We start from the raw sequence: 12,258 nt of genomic DNA on the forward strand, positions 1-12,258 counted from the left end.
AGACCAGACTAAATACCCTTGACCTTCGTTTTTGTTTTTGTCTTTGTTTTTAAAAAGCCACTTGCTATCTACACCAGTGGTTCTCAACCAGGGGTACATGTACCCCTGGGGGTATGTGGAGGTCTTCCAGGGGGTACATGAGCTCATTTAGAGATTTGCCTAGTTTTACAACCGACTGCATAAAAAGCACTAGTGAAGTCAGTACAAACTAAAATTTCATACAGACAATGACTTGTTTATACTGTTCTATATCCTACACGCTGAAATGTAAGTACAATATTTATATTCCAATTGATTTATTTTATAATTATATGGTAAAAATGAGACAGTAAGCAATTTTTCAGTAATTGTGTACTGTGACACTTTTGTATTTTTATATCTGATTTTGTAAGCAAGTAGTTTTTAAGTCAGGAGAAACGTGGAGGTACTCAGGACAAATTGGACTCCTGAAAGGGGTACAATGGTTTGAAAAGGTTGAGAGCCACTGATCTCCACTGATACAAAGCCCTAGTGCAGACACAGCATAAACAGTGACCTTTATCAGTCTGGCTTCACTCTGCTTCAAACTAGTACAAGTTGTGCTGGTGCTAGTCACACTTTACAGTTGTGCAACACATCCACACCAGGACTAACCTTTTCAAAAGCACCCTCAGTGACTTATGTACATAAGCTACATTGAAAGTCAATTGGTCTTAGATGCCTAAGTGATGCAACTGCTTTTGAAAATTGTATCCTCTGGCTTTTTTAGTGGCATAGCTATTCCAGTAGCTAAAATCCCCAAGATAGGCAAGGCCTTATGTAAAAATAAAAAATAAGCAGAAAAAAATCCTTTTGGGTGGGGATGGTGAACCTTTTATACAGTATAAAGAAGCATCAGTGGGTGCACACACCATTTCTTTCCTGTATGAAACTAATTAGCACAACATGGAGGAGTAATTCTTGCTATTCACTCCTCTACCATATTTCAAATCAAGAGTCTTAAATGCCTTTGAAAGTTTCACCCTAAGTGGGCAATGAACACTCATCTATGGGGCCTGTGCGCCTAAATCACTTAGTCGCCTTTGAAAAATCTCCTCCTCACTCTCCTCCCCATCATTACTATACACTTAAAATCCATCTTTCAGAGTCCTGTTTCACTGGCAGGCAGGCTCACTGCTCTTACCTGTGCTCTGGCCATGTCAACGCGATTACTCTTGTCTGTCAGTCTGATGTTGTGAACTTTAAGAGGGGGGGCCCCCAGTGCCTCCAAGGCTACAGGGTCATTCTTAAGCTGCTCAATAGCCAGCTGATAATGCTGTGTCCTGGCAAAACTTTCTAGATCAAAGAAACAGACCATTGTGGAAGGAAGTCAATATGGGGTTGAAAAAAACAAATAAAAGGAGACCTAAGATTTTTTTTTTTTAAACCAACTTCTGTTGGTGAAAGACATGAGCTTTTGAGCTATAACTTGAAGAACTCTGTGTAGTTCGAAAGCTCGTCTTTCACCAACAGAAGTTGATCTAATGAAAGTTATTACCTCACCCACCTCGTCTCTCCTATATCGGACCAACACGGTTATAACAACACTGCAAATAAAAGAAAAGACATTCTCCCACCCTGTACCCCCCACTTTTTAATATATATATATATATATATAATAAAATATGCACACAGAAAACCCTCCAGAAAAATAATTCAACGCTATAAATAGTAATAACCAGCCATGAGATACCTGACATGATTCCAAAATCTGAGACTTTTACATTTGTGGATTGCCAAAAAGAGAATCCCAAGTCTGCACTACCACCCGTTTCAGTGGTGACCGCAAACAATTCTAAATGTGGGGAAAACAACTAGATGGACAACTACTGACTAAAGATGATCCCAACCCCCTAAATCAGAAACGTTGCAGCAGAAGGAAAGTGTTGTTCTGTAGCAAATTTAGGTGAAATAGGCCCTGGATTTAAGACCTTTCAAATGTCCTGTACACGTAAGAGTGGCATTATAGGCAAGCTTCCATGCTTTTCTGACACTTGTAGAGCAGTAGGAGGTGCATTCAACAACATTCTGAATGGTTTCTAAACTTTAAAGGGAATTCTGGAAAACACGTAGGAACTGAGAGAACTTCTTACATTGCTCTAGGATGGCAGTAGCAGCTGCTACTACAGAACCTTGTGTTTTAGCTTTAGGGACTTTTGCTTAAACCTTGCTTAATCCTATAACACAAGTGGAGGAAACATTAATTTTAAAAGGGTATCATGAAACATATACAGTTGTCACCATCAAAGTCAATGTGCTCCCAGTTACTACATCACATACTGTGATGTAGTATCATAGCAAGGAAATACAGTGAAATAGTGTGGCAGTTGAGGTGAAAACTGGAAAATATTCTTTTCAATGGTGACCAATGTATAAAATAGAGTTGTCGGGGTGTGGGGGGGTGGAGGAGGAGGGAACTAGTGGACCTTCTAGTGCTAGAAAAATCTTGAAGCAAACTTTTCAAGCTGTGCATGCTGAGAGCGGGATTTTCAGATGTTTTCAGCACTGACCTAGCTTCATTCCCACTGACTTTAATGAGAAGAGGGTTAGGGTTAGGCTAACACCAAATACTTTTGAAAATCCCACCCTGAATATCTAGTTCCCACCTTAGATTTAAAACAGAGGACCCAAATCTTTTGTTTGTCCACCTCTTTATATTGCTCTGGGAGTGCAACGGGGTTGGAGGCTGTCCCCCGTTGACAGAGGCAGCTTTGCTGGTTTCTAGCCCAAGTTCTCCCATAGCCACTAATGAGGGCTGGAGCTGGCCATTTTCTGAGGGATGACAGCCTCTGAGGGCCATGGATAGCAGTCAGCCAGGCTGCTTTCAATACTTAGGGGCCATCCCCAGCATAGAAGCAGACTGAATCAGGAAGCTGCAGCCAGTCCCCCTCTTCACCCTGCTTCTCAGCTGTGCACAGTAGACAGTGGTATCTTATGACTATCTTGCCTGAAGTATTAACATAAATGCCTAAATGTGTGTGAACTTAGATATCTATAGCATGAACCCAGAGCAGGGGTTTCTAAAGGGCACAACAGTTGGCTATAAGGACTACTGTTTATCTCCTCACAGAGAGCCTGAAATTGGAGCTCAGTGGTTTGTAGTGACAAAAAGCTTCTCAATTATTGTGTCTGAAACTATTTCAGCATGACACAAAACTTAAATGGTGGGAGCAGTGGAAGCCTGGTTGGGTTGTTTTCTCCCTGGCACTGTCTTCGGGGCTCTGACAAAGCAAAGAGAATCTTTGTAGAAAAGGTCCAGAACAGGAAGTTATATATAGCAGATATATAAGGAAGTGATGTAAACCACTGGGTACAGCAAAGGGAGAAGTCAGAGGATCCTAGATTCAAATGCTACTCAGCTATTCAATGTACAACATGGAGGAAGTCCCAGGACTTCCTTACACTTCAGTCATCTTGGCTGTACACATGAAGATGAGGAAGGGGAACCAGAACTTCATTGAATCCACATGATTGGCACTGGTGCTTAGTTCTCCTGGGTTAACAAGCCTTTAAGGTTAGAGATATGAAACTGTATTAGCTTGCGAGTCAAACAGTAGCTTCTGTTTCTGTTTGATGCTAACAAAGAGGGTAACTCTCATTAAAGGCTGTACTTTAGTGATTAAAAGCCCAATTGGCCTGTAATCAAAATATCAAAAACATTATGTGGCTATCAACATCACACCAAAGCAATGGTCCTTAATAGGCTATGCATATTTCACTTGAACATTTCACCAGACAATGGTTTTAATGATGATCAATAGCCACATAAATTAAGTGGATTGTTAGCTAAATGATTTGGGAAAGGAGAAAGTAAATCTGTCAAGGGATGTTAAGAGAAAATGCTAATATCCCTGTAAAATCCAGCCTCTCTATTTTAAAACATGTCAGGCTTATCAGTCTGCCTCAGCTGCAATTCAGAACTCAAGTGCATGAGTTGTCTGAAGTACAAGTTGGCTTTCCAATGTTGTCCAATTTGTTATTAAAATATGTCAAATGAAGGGAAGGTTTCACAACTACCGAGGGCTTCAGAAAGGAGTTTGGCCACCCTTCCTGCAAATGTCCTCGAGTACAAGGCTAGGCAAAAAGCAATATAAACTGATAGTAACTACAGTAGAACCTCAGAATTATGAGCGGACCAGTCAACTACACACCTTGTTTGGAACTGGAAGTACACAATCAGGCAGCAGCAGAGACCAAAAAAGGCAAATACAGTACAGTATTGTGTTAAATGTAAACTACTATAAAAAAGGAAAAGTTTAAAAAAAACTCACAAGGTAAGGAAACTGTTTCTGTGCTTGTTTCATTTAAATTAAGATTGTTTAAAAGCAGCATTTTTCTTCTGCATAGTAAAGTTTCAAAGCTGTATTAAGTCAATGTTCAGTTGTAAACTTTTGAAAGAACAACCATAACCTTTTGTTCAGAGTTACAAACGTTTCAGAGTTACAAACAACCTCCAATTCTGAGGTGTTCAGAACTCTGAGGTTCTATTGTACAAGGGAAAGGCATGAGACCCCGAGGACTAGAGCATTCTAATAAATGGAAAACAAAGCCTGTTGCTTCAGGACTATTAAATGTCTGGAAGTCACTAAAAAAGAAAATAAATTGCTTGAACTAATAACATTAATAATTCCCGGCCAATTAAATCTAGCAAGTAGATTTGTCTGTCATCTAATTGACAGTGTCCATCTCTCTAGGCTTCCTTCTAAGGCTCCAATCCTGCAACATGCTGAGCACTCTTAACTGCTGTTGACTGGCTTCAATAGACGTTGATGCTCAGCACCTCACAAGGTCCATTTTGAGGGAACAGCACCATAAACTGGATGTATTACAAACTGACCAGAATTCTAACGGTTCTCATTTCCCTATTTAAGTGGTGTTCCCCTGCCCCTTCCCCTGCATTTCCCAACAACAACCATTTTTAAAATCCAATTGAGAATAGAAACCTTCATCTGTTTTTAAATAAATCCTTTTGAGACTAAAGTAACCATGTTTCAGAGAGAACCAGTATTGGAATTAAATAAAGCCTAGCCTACAAAATAAGGGACATTGAATTGGCAGGTGTGATTAATAAAATCTTTAAGCTCTGCTGCTGTTCCCTCCAATCCATGTTTATCAGAATCTGAACTATTCTTATTTGTCAACTGTACAAAGGGGAATTATGTGGAGAGGGCAGAAATAAGGTTGCTAATAGCAACAGGACTTACTTTGCATAAGATAATACATCACAGTACATCCCCCACCACTTAACAGCCCCAGATAAATAGCCATTTGCTGTAGTTTTCTTAAAGAGGCTGGCATTTTTCTCCCTAGGAAGAGAAAAAAAGAGAGACATTTATTGTATGAGGAAAACTAAGATTTTTTTTTTATTTTTTTTTTTGCCAAAGTTCTTTCAATATCCCAGCAAAATAAGCCGGAATGAAATCACTGCATGTAGCAATCAAGCTCTCTCTGGGGCCCCACAGTACATCCAGAGGAAATCTGTGATGAGAACTGGGCACCTAAACAGGATAGAATATGTTTATTCACTTCCTTTTGCGATGCCACCACTTCACTAATTGCCAAGAAGAAAATGACCTCCCTGGTGTGGCTGATGGCCAGAAACACAGCATATTGTTCTCAAGGCTTACCATACATACTCAGTAACACAGTGCAAGTATTCAGGCTTGAAAGGCCAGATTTATCCCTAGTGTAACTCCACTAAAGTAAATATGCTTGCACCGGAGTCAATTTGGCCAGAAGTCTTAAGCTACAGAGCCAAGCTACATCACTGCCAGTAAACATAATGTTGCTGAGGTTTGAGTTTGTTGGGGTTTTTTTTAAGCCACTGGTAAACAGGAAGATTCTTGCAATCCTATTCTTCTCTAATCCTTTTCCTTTACCATCCTGCCCATTTGATGAGTCATGGTTGTTGTATCTGTCTGAATGACACAGCAGAGTAACAACTACCTCCTAAAGAGTCAACCTAGTAGAAGTTCTATGGCTAGGCTACCAAAGAGTATTGCTAAACCATATGGCCAGGAGAATCCTATCTAAGGGTATGTCTTCACTTACCGGAGGGTCCGGCGGCAGGCAATCGATGTTCTGGGATCGATTTATCGCGTCTGGTTAAGACGCCATAAATCGATCCCGGATCGGTCCCGGAAGTGCTCGCCGTCGACGCCGGTACTCCAGCTCGCCGAGAGGAGTACGCGGCATCGACGGGGGAGCCTTCCTGCCGCGTCTGGACCCGCGGTAAGTTCGGACTAAGGTACTTCGAATTCAGCTACGTTATTAACGTAGCTGAATTTGCGTACCTTAGTCCGAAGTGGGGGCTTAGTGGAGACCAGGCCTAACGCTCTTCCCCAGCTCACTCCTTCAGTTTGTGGCAGGATGGGCCATAAACAAGCATCTGAATAGCTGTTTCCTAAAGTGTTTCCATCACAAAAACTGGACAATGGACTGTTGTGGGGGAAACAGTCTGAACCTCATTTCAAATGTGAAGCAGTCTTGTTGACTGAAGAGTGTAGATGTCTGGAGTTAGTGTGAGCACTACTACTGGATGCTCTGATAAGTTATAAAATTAGTGGTCTTAAAGGTTTCAAGCCCAAACCTTTGCCCTGCTGAAACTCTGCAAATGGACTGCTTAGCTAAAGCTGTTTAATGAAGCATAGCACAAAGCCAATTACAGAAATATGATCGAGGCAAAGCCACTTAATACATCTTATGAAAATGGTCAGCATATCCCCCAAGAATGCATTAGTCAGACCTTGCATCATCTGAGGAACCATAGTTTAAGAGGGTGGAGTGACAAACAAAAGAACTCTTTCTCATAATGCTACACGCTAGTGTGTGACATCAGCATGATGTCTGGTATGTTCCCTGTCCTGCCTCAGAGATTGATTGTTTGCCTGAATTTCCCTATCCTATCCCCTCAAATTTTCTAGCTGAGGTAAAGGAGGAATTTAATAATTAACCCAGATATCACTTTTGTCTATTGCCTAATGTGCATAAACAACTTTTAACTGTGTATTGTTACATTGTACCATAGCATTTTAAAGTAGTCTTTGCCAATTAGATCGCTACGTTGAAGAGTAATTTCTTATGCGGAAGAACTGTCCTGAAATCAGAATACTACATATTACTTTCATAGCCACAGCACTCTACAAGTCCTCCTATAATATAAATCTTCAGAAGAGCCCTCTTAAGTAGGCAAGTATGATCACCATTTTACAGATGACGCAACTAAGGCAGAAAGATCATGTAACTTGAAGTCCCCATGAGGAACCAGTTTCAGAGCTGAGAACAGTCCCCAGGTCTGCACTCAGACCATTAGAGCATGCGAGCAATCCCAGCCTCTCCATCCTCCAACCCTGCCTACCCCACCTTTCCCATGCAGGCTGTTGCTGACTCTTTTAAAGAGACAATGGATTTTTGTTGGTTTTGACTCCCCTCTTCAACTCTTGTCCTTTTCCCCTGTCATTGCCACCCTTCTCTAGTTCCTCTGCCTGCACAAGTGACCCCCATCTCTTCTTCTTCCTGACCTATCTTTCCCCTAGTCTTGCTCACTTTTCCCCTCAACCTCTCATGCTACTCAAGTACCTCACAGAGAGTGGAAATAATAAAATTCTTCTTGTTGAGAAGTGGTACTAGAGGATTCACAAGGACACACTCTTCTGAAAGGAAAAGCAGAACTTCTCCCAAATATACTTCTTAATGCAATTTTCTGCAAGAAATACCTCATGGTGTATGTTTGTGTAACTCACATCTCTTATTATGGCCAACGTGGTGTACTGTCCAGTTGTTCCCATCAGCCTATTATGATGTTTGCTCAACCAGACGTACAATAAAGCTGTAAACTGGCCAACGCTACCACTATTTTAGAAAAAATCTGTCTTTGATCTGGAAAGCTGATCGTTGTGTAACATGCTGTGACCTGAGGCATTTATGTCCCTTTTAAAACCGTGGCCTAGAAGTGCCAGGCATAATTTTCTTCTTGCAGTGAAATTCAAGGTAATAGTACGCAAATGTTTGTGCCCACTAGGCACAGACGACAGCTTGCTGAGGAAAACAGAAAGACACTGAAATCTAGCACCAGTAAGCATCATAGGTAATAAACATCAGTCTTGCATAAACCTAACAAAGAGCTGTAGTCAAAGGATCTGCTACTTGCAACCAAAATGTCTGTGGTTCATTAGGCATCACAGTCTGATCAACTCTCAAACAAGAGTGATGGAGAGAGAGAGGCATCCATGTCAATTAACGGGATACTTATTTTATACACCTGCTATAATGTTCACCCTTCTTTACATCCAGTGGGTCTAGTTATACGTCTCTGCTATGTCGCAGTCTACACAAACATTAACATTTCCCTTTTGTGAACTTCGAGGAAGCAAGAGGCTCAGCTGCTTAAATCTCACTAATCTTTTAAAAGATGAGATTCACAAATGCCGTTTGGCAAGAGTGAATTATGAACTCAATAGTTACTGCAGCCCCCTCTCAATCACACCATCTATCTGAGGAACTTATATGCCCCCCCATTGGCAGAGTGTCTGAACACTTCACAATCTTTAATGGATTTATCCTCACAACACCCCTCTAAGTAGGGAAGTGCTACTTCCCCCACTTTACATATGGGAAACTGAGGCACACAGACTTGGCCGTGTCGCACAGGACCTGTGGGAGAGCAGGGTTTCCCAAATCCTAGCCTGTAGCACTCTAACCCATCCTCCCACATACATCTTGTCTGCTGTGATGATATATACCTGGGACAGTAAATTACAGTAGGAGATTCAAAAGGCCAAAGCTAGCTAGTTCTTTTTACTCCTGGGGGAATTCTGCACCACTACTCAGGTGCAGAATACAATTCAGTCAGCTACCATCTACCCTATAAGTGTATTAGACAGTAAGTTTCTTGTCATGTTGTCAACTGATGAATGGTGCAACCAAGGCATGCACATGCAAGAGGGCTTTTGGAGAGAACTTTTCAGTAGCAATTCAGGGACTTGTTTGTTGGGCAAACTACATCCTGCTGTACCTCTGTTCAGTGGCGAGGGTGTACATTTCCATGAAATTTTATTATTTCATTCACCAGGGGTTAATTTCCTTTCCCTAATCAGGATGACTACCTGTGAACTATAGGGTTAAAAGATCCCATCAAAACACTTTACACCCTTAAACAAGCAACAACTGGTGACTTTTTAAGTGTGATCTATAAAATGCAAGTGAGAAATAGGATTTTGGGTTCCCAAACATGTATTAAGATATGAATATTAACAAAGACCAATCATCAGGATTGTCATGCTAGTTCTGCTAGCTACCTGGTTTTTGCTAAGATTAATGGGGGCGGGGGGGCCATGCTTTGTGGAAAGTAGCAAACAACCTGGGAACCCTGTGGTCTATAAAGGAATCTCGGAAAGCGAGAGAATGTACATGTCATTCACAGTACAGGGAGTAACAGTAACAAGGGGGAAACAATGAGTTTCTGAGAATCTGAGCAGGCCCTATAAGCACAACAACCTGAAGTTAGGACATTGGCAATGAGTATTTTTACTTCCCTGTTACCAGCCATTTTCTATAAAAAGGTCTTCACAGCTAGGGTAAGAAGACCACTAAAGGGCATGTGAGTCAGCTTGTGAAAAACAAGCGCAGATTTCTTCACAATTGCTATTGAAAAGCACAAGTTCCAAGAAGACTGACACAAAAGGAGGAAGTGAACTACTTTGCAGGAAGAGTCTTTAATTTTAACATCAAGAGGAAAGCTAGGCTGAGATTAATGCACATGAAAGAATACTGAATCTACAGTATCAAAAGAATGGATGTATGGTTCTCACCAGAGAACCAGTCTGAAAGCACAGTTGCTGGGCAACTTTATTTCACACAGTGAAAACATAATGTAAAGATACAGGCTCAGGAGGAGGTGGTGGTTATGGTTCGGTTTGAAGCTGAGACCGACTAAGGGTTGGAGTTCCATAGCACTGAAATATAATAAGCCCAGAATGGTGACAATTGCACAAGTTCATTTCGGCTGTCTCAAATGGTGGAATTCTCTCAAAAGCTACTGTTCTTATGAGACTTTGGCTTATTTTGAATCTGAGCTGGAGGACCTTTTAGAGAAAAAGATGTTTGGCTTCAGGGAGTCCCTGACACTTGAGGCGGTTTAGATTTTAGACTCTGATATATATGCACCTCTCTGATTATTTACTTAAGACCTTATCTTTCTATCCTCATTGAATTGGCCTAACATTCCTCCACAGGTGTGGTAGAGAGTAGCAGTGAAACAAAGGGCACTTTCACCAGGTGATGTGTGTGTATAACATCTTATTTGTACATGTCTCAGATTACAGTCACTGAAGTGACAAAACTCAGAATCCCAGTTCTTTGGGGGCAGGGGCTATCTTTTTGCAGTATGTTTATATAGATACTAGCACAGTAGAGCTCTGATCCATGACTGGGGTTCCAGGAACTACTGCAATACAAATATAATAATGGAAGCCATCACACTGAAGACTGAGGGAGCAGCACAAAACCTAAAGTAATAATTGCTGATTAATTCTCTGACCTGCTCATTGGCCCTATACCTGTGTGGAACTCAAGCATAGATGTGCCATAAATCCAGTCAGCCAGAGGTTTTTATATTTGGAAACAGTGCTGTTTTAAATGAGCAGAGTGGCACCTGTGCTTTCTCTGTGGCCAAATGTTGAGATTTGAAGCATTTGGTGTCTGAAAATCAGGTGACTTATTTAGGTGCCCAAGTATGATCTGAGTGTCTAAATTCAGAAGGCTGAAGCTATGTCCTATGCGCTTTTTGTTTTGTTTTGTTTTGAAAACCCCTCTGCCTCTTCAATTCAGCAAGTCTGAATTCAAACTTGATCAGGTTACAGATTCAACTTTTGTGAAAACAAGTCACTTAAGTATGAAGGACACAGAAGATTAGGGAGATGGCTGGGAAACACCATACATCTCCTCACGTAGTTCACTCTTACCAGCTACTGACAAATTCAGCTTACCCAGAAGAATGAGATGGAAATAACTGTCCATGACTCTTGTAAGACGAAACAGTGAGTTGTTTGGTATGTACAAGGCAGCTGGGTCTGATCTGGTTTTTCTCCCAGTAAATGTCTGGAGACACAGGGCTTCAGAGATGGTTTGTTGATAATGCCCACAAAATACTTTCTTCCCCAGTGTTGTCACTAAACAGGGGAAGTATAAATAGATGCAATAGGTCTGTTTCAACAGTAATATTTTAATTCACTGTTTTCCACATATCTTCACTGACATTGTGCTAGTGCATTTTGAAATGCAAATGAAGCCGTTGCACAAGTTATTTACCTTGAGTTTAAGTTTACAGTCACTTAAGTTTACAGACAATCAACATGAAGAGTAACAAGGGATGGGTATTATTATTATTATCATTTCTTCCCCATCCCATTTCAGGAGGAGTATTTTGACATTTAGAGAGAGAGATGCTGACTTGACTTTGAAATATTCTCACCAGGATCAGTCCACAGACTCTTCTATAGAAGCTGAAAATGCTTCCAAGGGAGCTGTCCATCTAACAGGGAGATAAATAACCCCTATCAGTGAAAGGATTGTGTGCTCTTTCTGGTGAATTTTAGTCTATTTTCTGCCTCTATCTCTAGTTAATTAACTATAAAAACTAGAGCAGCCAACATAATTATTAAGAATTCATAATAGCCACCCATCCCACTCTTGTCAAATCTTGCAGATATATTTCACATCTAAGGAAATGTGTCTAGAGAATGTGTGTGTTATGTGGCTCAACCAGCTGGCATGTCTGCTTTCCTTTTCTTTCCTCTCAGCTTTCTGTATTCACACCATTCTGCATATATTCACTCCCTCCCTAGACTATTCTTCTATTCTGTCCTTACTGGCTTTCTCCCATTTCTCAGACTTTTCCTTTCTTCCAGTGCTACCTATCCCCCTTTCCATTCACTGCTGTGCCTTCTTCCCTCCTTAGTCTTGCCACACCCCAGGTTACCCTTCTGTAAAATGGATTTTGTTTACCTCAATGGGGACAAGGGAGCCAAAGAACCAAATTCTTCTGGGTTTTTCTCCCAAATCCCACTGATACACAAAGGTTCCATCTCTAAATTTACAAAGTGCTTTCAGATCCTAGGATGAAAGGCTTATGTACAGATTAGAGCAGGGGGGTCCACCGTCGACATTTCTGAAGATAAATGCATCTACCAGTCACCCATATTGAAACAATATGGATATACCTTAAAGACCTGAAAATATGAT

The 12,258-nt window shown here is 41.0% G+C and overlaps 2 protein-coding genes across 9 annotated transcripts in view; one reads left to right on the forward strand and one right to left on the reverse strand.

Annotated features, from left to right (window-relative positions):
* LOC101950079 (cytochrome c oxidase assembly factor 1 homolog) overlaps positions 1-12,258 on the reverse strand; it is an 86,387-nt gene that overhangs the window by 23,745 nt on the left and 50,384 nt on the right. For 5 of the 7 annotated variants that reach the window (XM_042842856.2, XM_065583857.1, XM_065583855.1 and 2 more), the window contains exons 3-5: positions 11,004-11,186; positions 5,223-5,324; positions 1,163-1,314 (exon numbers count right to left, since the gene is read on the reverse strand). In XM_042842856.2, coding sequence (XP_042698790.2) covers positions 1,163-1,314; positions 5,223-5,324; positions 11,004-11,034 — 285 coding nt within the window. In that variant the 5' untranslated portion in view covers positions 11,035-11,186. The remainder of the gene's footprint in view (positions 1-1,162; positions 1,315-5,222; positions 5,325-11,003; positions 11,187-12,258) is intronic. The other 2 variants (XM_065583858.1, XM_024106430.3) reach the window with 1 other exon arrangement.
* The window catches only part of BLVRA (biliverdin reductase A), a 135,535-nt gene that overhangs the window by 15,813 nt on the left and 107,464 nt on the right, over positions 1-12,258 (forward strand). The gene's annotated exons all lie outside the window — the stretch shown is intronic.

The sequence above is a fragment of the Chrysemys picta genome, chromosome 2 (assembly GCF_011386835.1).
Source record: "Chrysemys picta bellii isolate R12L10 chromosome 2, ASM1138683v2, whole genome shotgun sequence".
Lineage (NCBI taxonomy): Eukaryota > Metazoa > Chordata > Testudines > Emydidae > Chrysemys > Chrysemys picta.